The sequence below is a fragment of the Candoia aspera genome, chromosome 5 (assembly GCF_035149785.1).
Source record: "Candoia aspera isolate rCanAsp1 chromosome 5, rCanAsp1.hap2, whole genome shotgun sequence".
Taxonomy (NCBI): Eukaryota; Metazoa; Chordata; class Lepidosauria; order Squamata; family Boidae; genus Candoia; species Candoia aspera.
This window is the reverse complement of record NC_086157.1, coordinates 30261824-30278042: the sequence shown is the minus strand read 5'-3', so window position 1 is coordinate 30278042 and position 16219 is coordinate 30261824. Positions and strand designations below refer to the sequence as shown.

Genomic DNA, 16219 nt, shown 5'->3' with positions numbered 1-16219 from the left:
AGGCAGGACTATTAGGTATTTTCACTGCCTTGAGTTATATGTGTATTTATAAATGTGGGACAAAATATAATTATTAATAAAATAATAATAATGCAAACTCGAGGATACCAATGGTGATCAATCAAAATTTCGCTATATTCCTGAAGATTTTGAGATACTGTATCTGCTAAATCATGAAAAATAGGGTCAGCATCAATTTTGCAGTGCTTGGCAATTAAAAGAGATGTGATTACATCTTTGCACCAACTGGAGTAAAATGAAAGAAATGAAGGAAAATGTGTGCTATTGATTTTCTCCCTGTGGACATGGGCATAGACTGCCACATGCCATTTAATCTCTTTTCTAGAAATGCTGAAAGCAAGATATCAACTCTGACTAATCTAAAAGCTAATCTCTATTTTGGTCACAGGATGTTAAAGAGCTACCTGGTTGCTTAGAATGGTCTACCATACCTAGATGGTAGATTTTTGAAGTAGAGCTTCGGTCCTTCTGTAGATCAAGACTGAGAATCCACTGTTTGTCTCTCACAGTTTAGCCAACTGAGATCAAATATTGTGGTGAGAACCTGCAAAATCTCAGATTGGAAAATATTTCAGTTAGCCTTAAGAGAATAGAATTATCCTGCTGGGTCAAGGAAGTCAAAGGGTTTTCAATTAAAAAACAGACACAAACAACAAATCCTGTATTTCATCTAACAGAATTGCTTTTAAGCCAGTAGTGAAGTCAGGTTTGCTTCTAGTCTTAATAAGAAACTAGAGGCACATCTGGGCATGCACAGCAAGTACCTTTGGAATTTTGATTGCGCAGTTTCTATAATGAAATGCATCAGGGAAGACAGGACAGGACAGAGGAAGCTCCCCAGGAAGGGCAGAGAAGGAAGAGAGCAAGAAGGTCAAGAAAAATCTCCTTTGGCAAACGCACAGAAGACTGTGATCCAAGGAATCAGGACAAGGAATCAGCTCAGTGCCAGTGGAAACAGGAACCCACAACAGGCTGTTCTTCTAGAGCAGCGTTTCTCAACCTCAGCAACTGTAAGAGGTGTGGACTTCAACTCCCACAATTCCCCGGCCAGCCAGTATGCTGGCTGGGGAATTTTGAGAGTTGAAGTTCACACCTCTTAAAAGTTGCTGAGGTTGAGAAACGCTGCTCTAGAGCAGCCTTTCTCAATCTTTTGCCCCTGGAGGAACCCTTGAAATATTTTTTAAGGCCTCGGGGAACCTCTGCACATTCAGGCTCAAATTTAGGCCAGAAGTTTCAAAATTATTATATTCATTTCATGGGTAGGCCTGTATATATGCATTAACAGTGTTCTTAAACTAAGAACAAAGAATGAAACTTACCTCTTTAATGTGAAGTTCCCCAAATTTGAAATAATCTTTTAAATAAATCATGATCTCCCAGGGAATACCTAGTGGCCTCTCACGGAACCCCAGAATTCCACAGAACCCTGGTTGAGAAACCCTGTTCTAGAGGATGACTGCCACCCACCTGAGCAAACCATGCCACAGAACATTGGATCAAAGAAATCAAAGAACTACTCTGTGAAAAAAGGGGCATGTGACGGTGGTGGGTGGTTCTCTGTGAAGGGGAACTGAACAGCTATTCAGTATGCAGACTCAGTACGATGTTGTGCCTGTATACATGATATGACAGAAAGGGTACCAAGCCTACTCAAATCCACTGACAATTATCTTTTCCTTTGTCCATGTGAGGTTGAATGACAGAGCCAAAAAGACCCAAAAGGAACCTCTGGAGACTATGAGACTTTTGGCAGGAAAGTAAACGTTGTTTCATCAATTCTTCAACTTCAGCGCCATGGTGCAAGAAAACATAATCCTGGAAGTCAATATCTGGCTACCCAAATGGTGTCACCAAGAAGGATTTGGACTCTGTGACAATGGTCTATACTATGAAGGACTCCTGGAAGAAACATCTTACAAAGCAGGGAAGAAAATACTTGGCAGATGCCTCATCAACTTCATCAGGATGGTGTAAAACTAGAACAGAGGAAGATTGCAAAATCTCAGAACCAAATGTACAGCTATGGACCAAGGCCAAGAAAGCAGAACACAAGGGAGAATCAGTAGGATAGGCAGAATGAGAACTTGAGTTTTGCAGAAGAGAGTGGTAGGTGGTACTCAAAATTTTAGATGTTTCTACACCAATGCAGAAAGGATTATGGAAAAACAAACAGAACTAGAGATCTTAATTTAAGAAGATAAACATAATGCGAGAGGCAACCCTGAAACTTGGTGGGATACTATTGATTTGCATAGTACTGAAAAGCTACTGTTGATTCAAAAGGATTATGTATGTATACATATATGTATGTATTTCATTGATTTATATGGTTGCCCATCTCACTGACCCAAGAGATAGGTGTGTGTACTTCACAGAATTTAAAGAAAAAATATGCTTGAAATTCAGAAATCAGAGTATGGCAACCCTATTGAAAGTATTTGGGCAAGAATAAAAAGAGAAAGAAAAACCTCTTTCATTATAGATTATTAGGGCAGGCAGAAGATACAGATGAGGTCTTTCTGCATCAGATTATCACTCTTCCAAAGAGATGTGCAATAGTAATAATGGGGATTTCAGTTATCCTGACATTTGCTGGGGATGTAACTCCGACCAAGAGTCAGAGGTTTAACAAATTATTGTTTTCTCTCACTGACAACTTCATTTGTCAGAAGATGGAAAAAAGAACAAGGGGGTCTACTATCCTGGACCTAATCTTCACCAACAGGGAAGAACTGGTTGAAGAAATGAAGGTGATTGACACCCTGGAGGAAAATGATTGTGTTATCCTTGAATGTGGGATATTTAGAGGATGGATGGAGATTATACATTTATGTATATGCATATACTGTATGTATATGTATATCTAGACAGAAAAAGCCCAGCAGAAGAGGATGGATGTGTACCCACTGATGTGTTCATAGAAACCACTGCTGGATTATTTAGGAAATAATGCATTCCACTTTATAGGAACGTTTCGATCACTTATAAAGCACCTAAATTTTTCTAAGTGTACAGAGGTTAAAATATATGATCACAATCCAGTATATCTAAAAGTAAAGGAACAAAAGGGCAGAAAAGCAAAAAGTAAGCACAGGTGTGAACTAGATTATCCAACTTATTTAATTTATTCCTTAATATCACAGCTGTACAACTTTCATACATACAGAAGGAAATGCATATTGACTACACCATGGCATGTAGATGCATTTCCAATTATAATACAGTTAAGTGCAACTCCACTTGAAAATGTACATTTGTACAACTTATACAAAGTAAAGACTGCTACACTATTATCTGTGACAGTATAAAGCCTTGATTTATGTTAAGTTTCACTACTAAACCATTTCCTAGTTAAATACAAAATATACTAAATCATTTTTAAAAGGCCTTTGTGGTAGTTGGCCAGTATATAAAATATGTTGTGTAAAATTTAACCTTCTGCATTTTTAAAAATAAGCTTGTAACTGTAGTTAAACATGTTGCCATTGAACTATTAAGAGTGACACATTTAACAGGAGCCATGCTGTAGCTTCTTTTTCTTTGCTATTGCATCAATCACCATCACAAGAAAATTTCACCCTGATCTAAACATCTCCCTTAGAAGCAAAATCCCATTGAAAGCAATGGTCCTTAACTCCGAGTAAGATGTTTCAATAAGGTGTATGGTGATAACCTCATGGTCTTGGAATTATTTGTAACTGAAACAAAAAACACATACTTCCAAGTAAATAGCCATAAAACCAATTCAGAGTTAAGTGCACTTAAATCCAACTAAGATCAGATGGTTTAAGCTCCCTAAGCTCTACATTTGGTTGTGTTTTTAGTTAAGTTTGCAAGGTAATGCTGCTTTATTCAGACTACAGAATAATTTTCTGGAAAGACAAGACCATATTCTCCTACAAAGAAGAATGGAAAATGTTATTCAAGATAAGTTTACTATCTACATTTTCATGGGTAAAGTCTTACCAATTTGTGAAAATGTTTCTTATAAGATGAACCTGAACTTTACAAGTTAACTTTATTACTTTACGTTTTGGCCAACAGATCATTTTCTTGCTAACAGCTGTATGAAAGGAAAAAACCCAAACATTTCTCCTATTGCCATTCCTATGACAAGAATGGTTTGATGTATAACCTCCTTTAAAAAATATACATTTTACAATCCTACAACCTCAACAAAAAGGCAAGGCAGGAAATAAATATCAGTTCTCAGGGCTTTACTTGCTTTTGATCTAGAAACTACCTGTTATAAGCTCTTTCCTTTTTAGATTTCTCCAGGGCTTTGTCCATAGTTTTCTCATTTTCTCCTCTACATTTGGGACAGTACCACTTGCCCTTGGGTTTATGATTGAGTCCCACACATGAGAAGTGAAACCATTCAATTGGGCATTCATCATTGTCACAGCCTATCATTTCTCCATAGGAGACCTGGTTACACAAACAATAGGTTGGTTCATTGGGATCAATGGGCAGGTCAGCGGGGGAAGCCTCCCTCTCTGCTTTGGTCTTAGACCTCTTCTTTTTCTTGGAAGTTTTTGCTTTCTTCTCCTTTGGCGTTCCTGAAGTGATGTCATCATGATCGTGATTATTAGAAGCATTCTCACGGTTTTCATTATTTCTTTGCCTCCTGGATCGTTTATTGTTGGGCTTTTCTGCCTGAGTCAGTGTTTCATTCTTTGACTTATCTTGGTTAGTTTTACCACTATTTCCAGTAATGTCATTAGCCTCTTGGCAGGTTTCAAATAATTCTACATGACTATCAACTTGCCTAGTTCTGTTCTCAACCAGTTCTACCATTTGGCTGACAATCTGGATCTTTTCATCTCCCAGTTCTTGACTCCGAATCAGTGCTCTCTGTATACAATGCAGTAATCTTCTCTTTTGTACTGCATCTGTCTCCCGTTTGAATTTTTCATAATAGTCATCGAGTTCTTTTAAGATCTCTGTAAAGAAAGGATAAGGTTGTTATTTGTCAGCCTTGCACACAACACAGAAATGTTTAACCTTCATCAAACAGGTTTGCTCAAATAAAAATTCCCCAAAATTTTCCATGTAACTTGTGATACTTCTAAGCACCACTATTTGGAAAGAGGCATGTGCAATTTCTTCTAAGTTGAGCTTGATTACTGCTGGTTTCACGAACATCTCTCTGGTTTTCCTGGCAGCAGCGCAGAAGTGGTTTCTCACTGCTTTCTTCCAGGATTTTTTATGAATTTCAAATCTTGCCTACAGCTCTTGTTCTGTATCCCTTAGAGGACTCAAATTAAGATTCTAACCAAGCACAAACCTGTTTAGCTTCCCATCCCAGACAAAATCAGCCAGGGACTGTGGCACAGAGAGGCTGATGATAATAGCTGGTATAAAAAATACTGCTGATAAGCAAACAAAATAAGCATTTCCTTGCTCTTACTGAACTTGTTGCCTCAAGATTTTGTTCATAGGCTCCGCTCCAGGCCATCACAGTCTATTTTGCTCACTACTTAAGATGTGTGTGTTTATTTTGGGTGCTTAATGTATGAAAAGTTAAAACTGAGTTGAGCTTGATTCTTGACCTCATGGACATTCATGTAGTTTTCTTGAAAGCATTATAGAAGTAGTTTACAACTGCCTTCTTTCATTTTTTTTTCTTTGGCCTCCCAGTACTGGGAATTTCCTGGTGGTCTCCCATACAAATTCTACTTAAATCTGACCAGCTTAGCTTTTAAAATCAGCAAGGTTGGTAGGCACTGCCAAGGTGAGCCTTTAATGTATGAGCCTCTTATACATTATAAATAATTTATGTGATGTAAATTATGCAATTTACTTGTTATTTCTGCTTCTGTTAATTGTACCATGCACATCTCTAGCCACTGTTTTTACTCTGAAATTCTAAACTGTCCTTCAAATTATCTGTAAGCCATTCTGAGAAAACAGTTTTCAAGGATGGCATATAGGTCAGTCAGTCTTTTAAATCAACAGGAGGCAAAACATGGAAACACAATGTGTATTTCAATTGTGTACATCTACGTGCGAAAATTTACTCCAATGAGTTTCTTTTCCAAATATAAGCAGTGCCAGCCTTAAATTGAAGTAACTTCGCTTCCTGTGGTGACCATTTGTTCCGTCGGTTTATCTTAGACCAGGGCGTGATGGGGTCTTGCACGTATCAACCCAACGCACGAAACTTGAGAAACTATTTGGGCACAAGAGAATACAGCAAAAATGGGTTCGTCCCGACCCGCAACGCTAGAACGCCGTGCGACCGAAGGAACAAACACGGCGTGCCTTTCTGCTTCCGGAAAAAGGAAAGACCACTGCTGGTCAAAGCAACGCTTTCCTTCCTCGCCCGCGGAGATCCCGGACAGAACCGTAGTCAAACGCCCGCGCGGAAAGAAGCTGAGAAGGTCCCGCCCCCTCCGCTTTCAGGGGAACAGTCGCGCGGCTGAATGGGGCGGGGCCACCCCAGAGTAGAAGCTGCCTCTCCGCAGCCGCGATGTCGCTGAGGGGCGGAGCAGAACCATCAGAGCGCGCGCAGGGAGCGGGAAAACAAGGACCCACAGGCCCCGCCCCTTCGCCGGGAGTGTGCGCTCGCGCCCGGTCCCACATTCGAAAAGAAGCTTGCTCGTCCCACCCCCGCTCGGCCCTCAGCCAACCAGGAACGCCTCTCTTGCCCCCGGCCTCCTTTTCAGGCAACGAGGCCACTCCCTCCCCGTCCCTCCCACAGAATGCGTTTTCGAGGCCCATTGTTCTTAGAAGGGAAGTGGCGGTAGGCGTGAGTGTCTGTTTTTCTCTTTACGTCTATCTTTAATAGAAAATACGCGAAGAGCAGGAACCGTCCAGCCGGCCAATCAAGGCCTGGCAACTCCCACCAGAGCCCGCCTGGGTCGAAACCGTCCAGTTAGAATAAGGAATTACAGCAATAGCCCACCCTCTAGCTAAAAAGTATTCCCACCAATCAGGAGGGAAAGCCCCAAACCAACCTCCACCTCCTTGAATTGCCAACGTTCCAATCAGGTCCCGAGGGCGGGCCGACGATAGCCTTCATCTTCCACATCAACCCATTAGTCACCGCGAGCCTTCAACTCTTCCTTCAACTAGCAAGCCAATCAATCGCGGAGGAGCAGCCGGGGCAGTTCGGACTATTACAACAAACCTCCGCCCTGCCGCCCCCCATCCCTCCCCCTTCGGTCCTGTCAGCGTCACTACGAAGCGAAGATCGGTAGAGAATTTAGGGGGGGGCTAATTATTGAGCAACAGGGCGGGGCCAAAGCGGCTTCATGAGGGAAGTTCCACCAATAATGGCAAAGGAGGCGTGGCGAGCACAATCGGGGAATGACGAGGAGCTATAAAAGCTCTGTGACGGAGCCTTTCGTTCTCTTCTTTTAGAGCTCAAGCGCAAAGGCGTCTCCCTTTAGCGCAGTCGAGTGCTTACCGTGGGTTGAAATGCCCGCCCTTGTCCTTCAATCCTTCTCTCTTCCGTATTATCCCTGATCAAACAGGCATTCCTACCCGCAAGTTGACGCGGTTCTTCCTTTTCTCTCTCGCCTTTCTTATACTCTCTCGCCTTTTTGGCACGTCTTACGGAAGGCACATTAAAAGTCCTCACCACAGGAGCTCAAACAAATACTTGATGTTCCCATCCTACTCCTCCCTAAGCGCTGCAAACCCGAGCCGGTTTCCATCTCCTCTTCCAGTTCACCACCGGCGGAAAAGGAGTTTGAACGTGTCAGGGGCACTCCGGTGTCACCTCTACCAGCAGCCGTCGCACTCTTTCCACCGCTCCCCACCCCTTTTACCTCTCGCAGCACCCGGTGACAAAGGACCTCTCCAGCTCTTTAACTCCAACCACCATTTCCCGGGCTGCAGATTGAGGGAGGGAAGAATCCAGCCTCCCTCCGTAAGAGCCGCAAAACGCGGCAGGAGTTTCGGGAAAGGGGGAGGCCCTCCGCACATCCCCAGCCCACACGGGATTTATATAATCGGTCCCCATCACTTTCCGTTCCTTCTCCCTGCAGAAATTGGGAGAGGAGCCCGTTTTGAAAGCAAGCCCCATTGAAAAAAAAAAAAAAAAAGGGGGAACGAAGGCTACAAGCGGCCCACCCCTTGCACACTCCAGCTAATCCGCCCGCCCGCCCTCTCTCCCTCTTACTAGCACCCTCTCCTACTACAGCCATTGCGAATACTAGAAATTCCTCAATGTGGTGCCGTAATCGCTCTCCCCCTTCTTCCGCGCCGCTGTCCCACCGTCCCCAGAAGCAGCCCCTCTCAGACCGGAGAAAGAGAAAGAAACAGCAGCCTCCGTGCCCCGCGCGTCCGGATTTCCCTGCCCCTCCTCTGCCCCGCTCCGGTGCCGCCGCCGCCGCCTTTTTGTCCAGCATTTTTAAACCTAAAAAGCCAAGTCCTCGCTTCCGAGCGGAGGACCGAAAGGAAGACCTTTTGTTCCGCCCCGAGAGGGAAAAAGAGAACCGGGTATCCCTGCAGAGCAACCACCTCCTCGACTCTCCCTTGCTTTCCGCTCTTCTCACTAATAAATAATCCTGATAAAAAAAGCCACCCTCCGCTTCGGGCTTGGGGGGCACAGGGAAGAGACCCAAGAGACCATCTCTGCAAACAAGGCAAGCCGCGGTGGCTCCTACAGACTCGTCCACGAGCACATAAAGGAGAAACCTCTTACCTTGGTATTTGGCGTCAATTTCCCTCATCAGGGAGACATTTCTCTGCAGATCGAAGGGCAGGGATTCGATCGAGTCCAGGTAATCCTCCACATAGTTCGCTAAATGGAGCTGCTCTCCGTTGGCAGGATTCAACATTTTCATCCGGCCGAAAATTGTGGGTATGTGTGTGTGTGTATCTCGTCCTCTCTCACCCCAATGGGCGAGAGTTTTCCTTTCCAGCACGGCAGCCCCAGTGGCAGAGACCCAGTCTTCCGACGCCTCGGTGCCTCTCTCCGGTTCCTCGGATCAAACCGAAAAGACCACCAGAAAAGCTACATCTGAATCTTTTCTTCCGTGAACAGGCAGGCAGGCACACAGTCCGCGAGTCTCCCCAGTAGCAGTAGCAGCTGATTGAATGGCTGTCGTTGTCCGTAACTCACCAAGGAGGTGGTAGGAACAATCAGAGGGATGTGTGTGCGTCTCCGTGTGTGTGTTTGTGTGTGTGTGTGTGTGTGGATAAGAAAGGGGAGGGTGGAAAGGGAGAAGAAGGTCTTAAAAAAAACAACACAGATCTCCCCCGGCAGACAAGTAAGATCCGTGCTGTAAAAATGCCTGGCAGAAGCAGCGTCTCTCGGTGCGTGCCGCTGCTCCTGTGCTGCCGGTGATCTTAATGCTGCTTGCTCTATACGCCGCACTTGATCCAACGTGGAAAACCCAAATACCAGTTTCAAACACTTGGGAAACATTCAACCCCGCCAGCTACTGCGCGTGCGCAGCACTCCCATTGCAACCCCCCCGCAGCAGCAGCAGCGAAGACGCTCAATGCGCCGCTTTCTCTACAGTTGCGCTGGGCCCTCCCTTCTCCCCGAGAAGGAAGTGAGACCGCGGGGGCGGGGGAGCGCTCCGGAGCAAGAGGGCGGCCGAGCTGCACGGGAACGGGGTTTTGTGCATGCCCAGCCAAATACAGCTTCCTGACGTAGTCATATCTGGGGGGGTCGCAACCGCAATCCTGCTTGCTCTTCCCTTTTCCCTAAAAAGTTACGAGGCCCTGTGCTGCGCCGCCTCTGCCGGAGCGGGAACTCGGGTCGCGTCCGAAAGCCCAGAGCGGAGGGGGCGCGTGCGCCGGCCAAAGGCAAAGCGAGAGAGGTGCGTCTGAAGTTGGTGGGCGGCGTTTCCGTCGGCGGCTGCCTTTTGAACGCCTCCGCCTGAGCCTGTGGGATTGCCCAGCTCCGCCGACAGGAGGACGGGCAGAGCTGGTAAGAGTTAGGACGGTGCTTTTGCACTTGTCGGGGCCACGGGCATAAACTTCGAGAACTTGCGGCAAAGGACCACGGTCCCCCTCGGCCTCGGCAGCAAGCCCCATCTGGGTCCAGAGAGGAAGGGATGCAGCTGTTGCATCCCTTTTACCTCCCCTCTGCATTGTTTCGTTGCTCCAGTTTGCAGGAATTTCCAGAGTTAAAGGAGACCGTCTCCTTCCCTGCTTGAAGTTAGCCACTGCCTCGATCATTATAATGCAGCAATGACAGCGGGCTTGCCCAATCCGCTGTCAGACTGTATCCCATCCCTTTGCTTTCTAATCCAGTCACAGGCTGCGGGTTGCAGAGCCGGAAGAGAGGAGGCAAGTAAAAATCGGTGCATGCGCAAATTGATGACCTACGAAGAAAATGGAGGGCGAAAGATGCAAGAAGTAGACTACATTTCCCTATAACCTGTTTCCTTTTATTTTCTGTTTTTGCAATGCCGCATGCGCCTGGTTTATGGCTACTGGACTCCGGTGTGGGGTAGTCCCCGTGCTTTTAAGGTTGCCTGATCTGAAAATCAAAGCAAACTCAGCTGCAGAAAACAAAAGGGAAAAGGAGGATCTGAGTGGAACAAGCTTATTGCTTTCCTCAGCCCTAAAGAAGAAAGGGTCTATTGGTACTTATATTTGAATTTATCCAAATGCAGTGCCTCCCTAAGGTCGAATCTATGTTCAGATAATCTTCCCTATGTAGTCCTGCTGTTTGGAAAGTAGCTTTAGGTTGATGAAAAGATAAAAGTTGAACAAATGGAAGACACACTAGAAAACAGCTTGAAGCCAGCAGTTATCTGCAATGACAGCTTAAACATATTTATTCAGCAGTAGGTGTAACTTCCAGGTGCTTGCATAAAAAACAGAACTGCCTCCTGAAAAAGGTTGAGATTGTGAAACTGACAGAAGGTGCAAGAAAACAAACACCTTGGTGAAACAGGCAGTGTTGTGAAGAGTCATTCTTGAATTCTCAGATCACTTTTGTCCAGTGAACACTGAAGGGATATTGAGCTGTTTTTACAACCATGAAATTCACTGATTACATCTTATAACCTATCTTGCTGGGTTTGCAAGCAAACAGGTGTGTTGTAGAAAATTTTTACTTTTCAGTGTATAGGTTTAAAAATGTAAGATTCTGAATGGCTATACCAATAATATAGTCTGTGCAATGAGGGTGGTGATAAAGTGTCTCTTTTACCCAGCAGGTAAGAAATAGTATCCTGTCTGGTGCAGGTGAACCTCCCTGGAACAGCTACCTTTCAGTCAGTAGAGGAAACAGCAATCAGTCTATATAAAAGTGAGAAAGATGCATCAACTGCTTCTCTTGAATAGAGATTATAAAACCAACTCCACAGGAAATAAAATACTGTTTTTTAAAATGCAAGGGATCCATCACTAATGTTAAATTTCATGTCCAAAATTTGTCTGCTGTGGACATAATAGATTGATGTGATATCCTTGTGATTATGTTATGGGTACATAAATTCACACAGGCAACTGTCAACCATCGATTGATAACCCTAATCCATTTGGTGGTTTAAAAAGTGTAAGACAGCTGAAATAAGCAGCTGTAATCAACTGATGTGCAAAATTTACTCACGGACAAAAAAGGAACAAGGAATGTTCTTTCTAAACTGGTAGATGGGGAAAAATAGCATGCAAATTTTTTTCTAAAATACAAGAACCAGAAAAAAGGAGACAGGATAAAACAAGCCCTTTTCTTAAACAGAAGCTTCCTTTTGTTTCATACCTAGTTTCAGAGGAAACGGGGCTGGATTTCCCCTGACTTGAAGAAAGCATGTTTCTCAGTAAGCACAATTTCATTATGCTACTTAAGCCATGATCAAACAGTGAATTCTCTATGGTAGCAAAAAGGGAGGAGTTTTTATAAAAAACAGCATTTATGTTCAGCTGTTTCTGTGGGCTGTAAGATTTGCTGCTTCTACCTGTGTTTCCTACAACTAACCATAGTGGCTAAGTACCTATGCTCCGAGACACTGTGTAAAAACTCACTTCTGAGAAACCATGAAGCTTCTTGAAAGCCCTAAATGATGCCCAGCAGATTATAGGAACTTATTTTTGTCTGGAGCAATTATCTCCAATATTTGTGTGGTTTGAAGATAAAGATCCATAAATATTATATTGGATAAGGAGGCTTTTTTCAACTTGGGAAACTTTTGTTGCCAATCTGTTGACTTAGACATAATTTCTGTTTCAGAAGAAAAGCATACCTGCAGATTGTATCTCCATTCAACTCCATTTGTTTCAACAGAAATAGATGTAGATGTTTTGCATAATAGTTAAATTTAAATAAACATATTTTATAAGCTACACTCGAAGTCAATTTTAGTATGATTCATGTCTGTTCAGTACTTTATTTTAGAATATATACACAGGTACACACACATTAGTACATATTATCCAAGATGCAGGATGGGATACAAACTACAATTACTATCTGCCTCCAGATGGACTGGATTAGGACAGGCTCAAATGGCAGAATGCTTAAGCTTTTTAGTAGCATTTATTGTTATTTTCAATTATTTATATTGCTTGAAAGTTTGGGGAGTATGTAAATGGTATATAAATGATTGCAATAAATATTTTCATTGTACTGCTTTTTATTTTTGTTATATTTGTATTGTCTTTTTTAGTAACATTTTACTTCATTTTTATAGATATATAAATTACTTTAACTGTAAGGCACCCTGGCTTTTGTGTCCAAATAAAATAAGAGCATATAAATAAAAATAAGCACACTTCCAGTGTATGTTTTAATAATTCGAGTGAATTTAGGATTGCTTTCTGAATTGTATCAAGCAAGGACCACAAACTGGTATGTTTAAATATACCTATACAAATATAGTGGCTACTGAAAGAATGCGCATTGCTTGGAGAACATGCTGTCTTGATAAAAATATAGTATGTTCATTAAATTTAATGAAAGATCACTTTCATATTTGTTCATCCATCTTATAAAGAGCAATGGAAAATAGGAGAAAGGAGTATTAGGTAATGTTCGCCACCTTGAGTTACTTATAAAAATAATAAAGGTGGGATAAAAATTAAATGATAAAATTAAGACACTTGCCCTAAATCATCCAGTGAGCCCTGACCAAATAAGGCAGCGTTTCTCAAGTTTGGCAACTTTAAGATAGGTGGACTTCAACTCACAGAATTCCCTAGCCAGCTCTGCTAGTTGGGGAATTCTGGGAGTTGAAGTCTGCCTATCTTAAAGTTGCCAAGGTTGAAAAATGCTGGAACTTGAACCCGGTTTTTCCCACACCGGGACTCTACGCAGGGAATGCATTTATCAGTGAGTTTTATGTCCGAATAAACCTGTAGAGGTCTGCATTATACTTCAGAATGATTTTAAAAGGGCGAGCACGCACACCTGTTATAACTACAGCCACTTACCGCATAGCTAGGGAATTCGCTTGCACATAATGTAGACACGTACGGTGTTGCCCTTTCCAACGCAATTCTGGTTTACTCAGAAGTATGCCCCACGCATTCAGCCAGATGCATTCCCTGGAAAACGCGCACCAGCTTTACTTTGTCTCCGCGGGGGACTTTTTCGCGAGTTAACACGGAGAACTACGCAACTTTCAAGGTCACCGGGAAGTCTGGAGGGAGTTTGGGGAGAAGCATGTAATCTGCGAAAAGCACCACTTGACTGTTGTTGAATGCAACCTCGCTCTCTCCGCCTCTCCCCACTAGCGTAGGCACAGAACCACGAAAGCTCCTCCTCTTCCTGCTGGGCTCCGTCTGTAGCTACCGCTCTTCTCAGTAGCGAACAACCGGCGCCGACTGTTCCTACCGCCGGAGCGGGCTGTGCGGCGCTTCCTTCCTCCTCTGGGGAGCGCCGGCGCCGAGAGGGCTCCTCCCTCTTCCAGGGAGGAGGAGCGCGCCGGGATCCGGCGGCCGTGTGGGTTGCGTCTCTCTGATTTGGCTTGGTGCAAGCGGTCGAAGAGGAGTCGCTGCTGGAGCGGAGCGGCGTCGGCGGCCTCGCCGCAAAGGAAGCATGTTTCGTGGTCCCTTGCTAGGCTGGGGCGGCGGGGGCTGCCTGAACACCGTCGCTTCTTCTCCTTTGCAGCGGATGGATGCCCGGCGTTGCGGAAGGCTGACTTCGGTGGCCGTCGGAGCTGTGCCTGCTGCTCAGAGAAAGCGCCTGCCGCTGGGTGAAGCTTCCCGGAGGAGAGGGTGCACCAGGGGTGCCCCAGAGGTCGGGACGAAGTGGATTAAGCCCCCCGGCCAAGACACCGGAATTCAGATCTACAACAGCTTGAGCAGAACCAAAGAGCCCTTTATCCTGAGAAATGCCAGAGTGGTGACTTGGTAGAATAATTAGAAAATTATCAGTCTATTCTGGGCTACTGCTAAATTTTCTGTTTCTTTTTTCCCCCTTTGGCAGGATTGCTGCTCTTGCAGAAGCAATGAAATAAACTTCTTTTGTGTGTGTGTGTGATGAAGATGTAGTAAAGCAAGAGGGAGGAGCCTACCCTGTAGAAGGTTTCCTTGACATACAGCTTATAAAACCCCAGGCCTTTGTCAATGGGAAGGAGAAGCAGTGCTGTAGTACAGAATTGGGCTAGTCAAGTTTAAAAAAAACCGAGAAGAACACCTTATTTTTCTCCCTCTTTTTAAAAAATTTGAAGTAAGTTTATTGAACTGAATGGGGTTCATATTGAGGATTGCAATCTAGGAGGTAACGTTGCCAAATAAGGTTTTGCTTTGTAGAGTTTGGAAGATCATCTGTCTGTCTCAAGGCCTTAGTGGCCTTCTCCTGAACTTAATCTTGCTGCAAAACAGACACATCTACCTTCCAGATAAAAAAGAACCCTGTCAGATTATGCTCAATCAGATAGAAGACTGAAGTGACTCTAGACCTGGAATGTTAGCAGAGGCTGAGCAGCCACAGATGAAGAAATTCGGGTGCCAGTTTGTTGAGAGTAGGTGTACCGTATGTGGCCTGCCAGATTAGGGACAGCAACTAGATGGCAGAAATAATTAGAATTTTTTGTATCTCTCCACTGCCATCTAGTGGTCTTCTGGAGCTTTGTTTAGATATGGTATGCCTGCCTTAGAGCAACATAGAGCAGGAACAGAAAAGCAGGAAATGTAAAGATAACCTTTGCTGATGGATGTGTTGGCCTAAAAATAAAGGTTCAGTTCTTGATCACTTTGTAGACATACTAATATAGTTTACTTGGCCAAAACAGAAACAGGTTTGTCATTGCCTTTATCCAGGAACTCTTCCTCCCCCTCCCCTACTCTGTCAGCCAAGGTTGAATTGGTGGTACTACCTAACTGGATTGTATTGGTCTGCAGTTCCCATAATTAGTCTTTTTACCCACCATGATATTGGGAATTATCTGGAGGACTTCAAGTTGTGGAAGGCTTCTTTAGGCAAAGAAATAGGTACAAATGAAATCCAAACTCTTGAGTCCTTCTGGAAGTTCCTTATTGTTTGCACATCAAGGAGGATGATTTGTAGTCCTGCTGGGCTTGAAGCAGGCTCCCAATCTAGAGGAGATTTAGTCATTGCAGGTGGTTATTCTGCCATTATATCCTCTTCTTTACTAAATTACCATTGTTTAGTCTGGCCCTAATTAAGATGGTAAACTTCGAGCAGGTTTAATGTGGATAATGAGATAATACTCTTAGAGAGGTATCCCTACTAAGCTCACTACAGAAACATAACCAGATACTTTCGTCAGCCAGTATGACTGATGCTGAACTTTTAAAAACTGTTCACTTATGTGACTTTTCTACCTGTATCTCATTATTGTCACTTAACTTTAATTTTATGCACAGGTACAGCTGTGGACCTACTGTATATGATCATGCACACCTTGGGCATGCTTGGTAAGTGAGTTTTAATAGTTTTTACTGAAATTTGTACCTCACACATTTCTCTAGCTGTGGAATAGACTTAAGTGATCAGCAGTGGCATCCATAGCAAATTGTGGTGATGCCAAAATGCTGATGTGTGTGGTGCATGCAAATGCCTTGTTTTGTACCATCTGACTCAAGTATATAAGTTGCAGTCTTTGTGTGACAATGTTGTCATTTATTCCTCTTGATCTCCCCATAAATGCCCATTTTTATCAGATAAATTAGCATTGATTAGCTCTCGTTCAACACAAACCAAGAGTTAGTTACTCTCAGTGTGATACATTTTTGACCTATTTGTTGTCATAAGACATTTCCAAATTGCCAAATTAAAATGCACTGAAATATCTAAGAGGACTGTGCAGGGATCCACATTTGA

At 43.7% G+C, this 16219-nt stretch overlaps 2 protein-coding genes across 5 annotated transcripts in view; one reads left to right on the top strand and one right to left on the bottom strand.

Annotated features, from left to right (window-relative positions):
- Window positions 1-3118: 3118 nt before the first annotated feature.
- ING1 (inhibitor of growth family member 1) lies at window positions 3119-9142 on the bottom strand. Its single transcript, XM_063304846.1, has 2 exons — window positions 8675-9142; window positions 3119-4964 (listed from the first exon to the last, which is right to left on the bottom strand). Exons 1-2 carry the CDS (start codon window positions 8814-8816, stop codon window positions 4261-4263), a joined length of 846 nt encoding a protein of 281 aa, XP_063160916.1. The 5' UTR covers window positions 8817-9142; the 3' UTR covers window positions 3119-4260.
- A 4729-nt stretch (window positions 9143-13871) lies between these two features.
- Window positions 13872-16219, top strand: part of CARS2 (cysteinyl-tRNA synthetase 2, mitochondrial) — a 34204-nt gene continuing 31856 nt past the window's right edge. The window contains exons 1-2 of one of the 4 annotated variants that reach the window (XM_063304842.1): window positions 13872-14283; window positions 15763-15813. In XM_063304842.1, the coding sequence (XP_063160912.1) occupies window positions 13970-14283; window positions 15763-15813 (365 nt within the window). In that variant the 5' untranslated portion in view covers window positions 13872-13969. Of the gene's footprint in view, window positions 14303-14612; window positions 14881-15762; window positions 15814-16219 lie in introns of those variants that run through there. The other 3 variants (XM_063304844.1, XM_063304845.1, XM_063304843.1) reach the window with 3 other exon arrangements.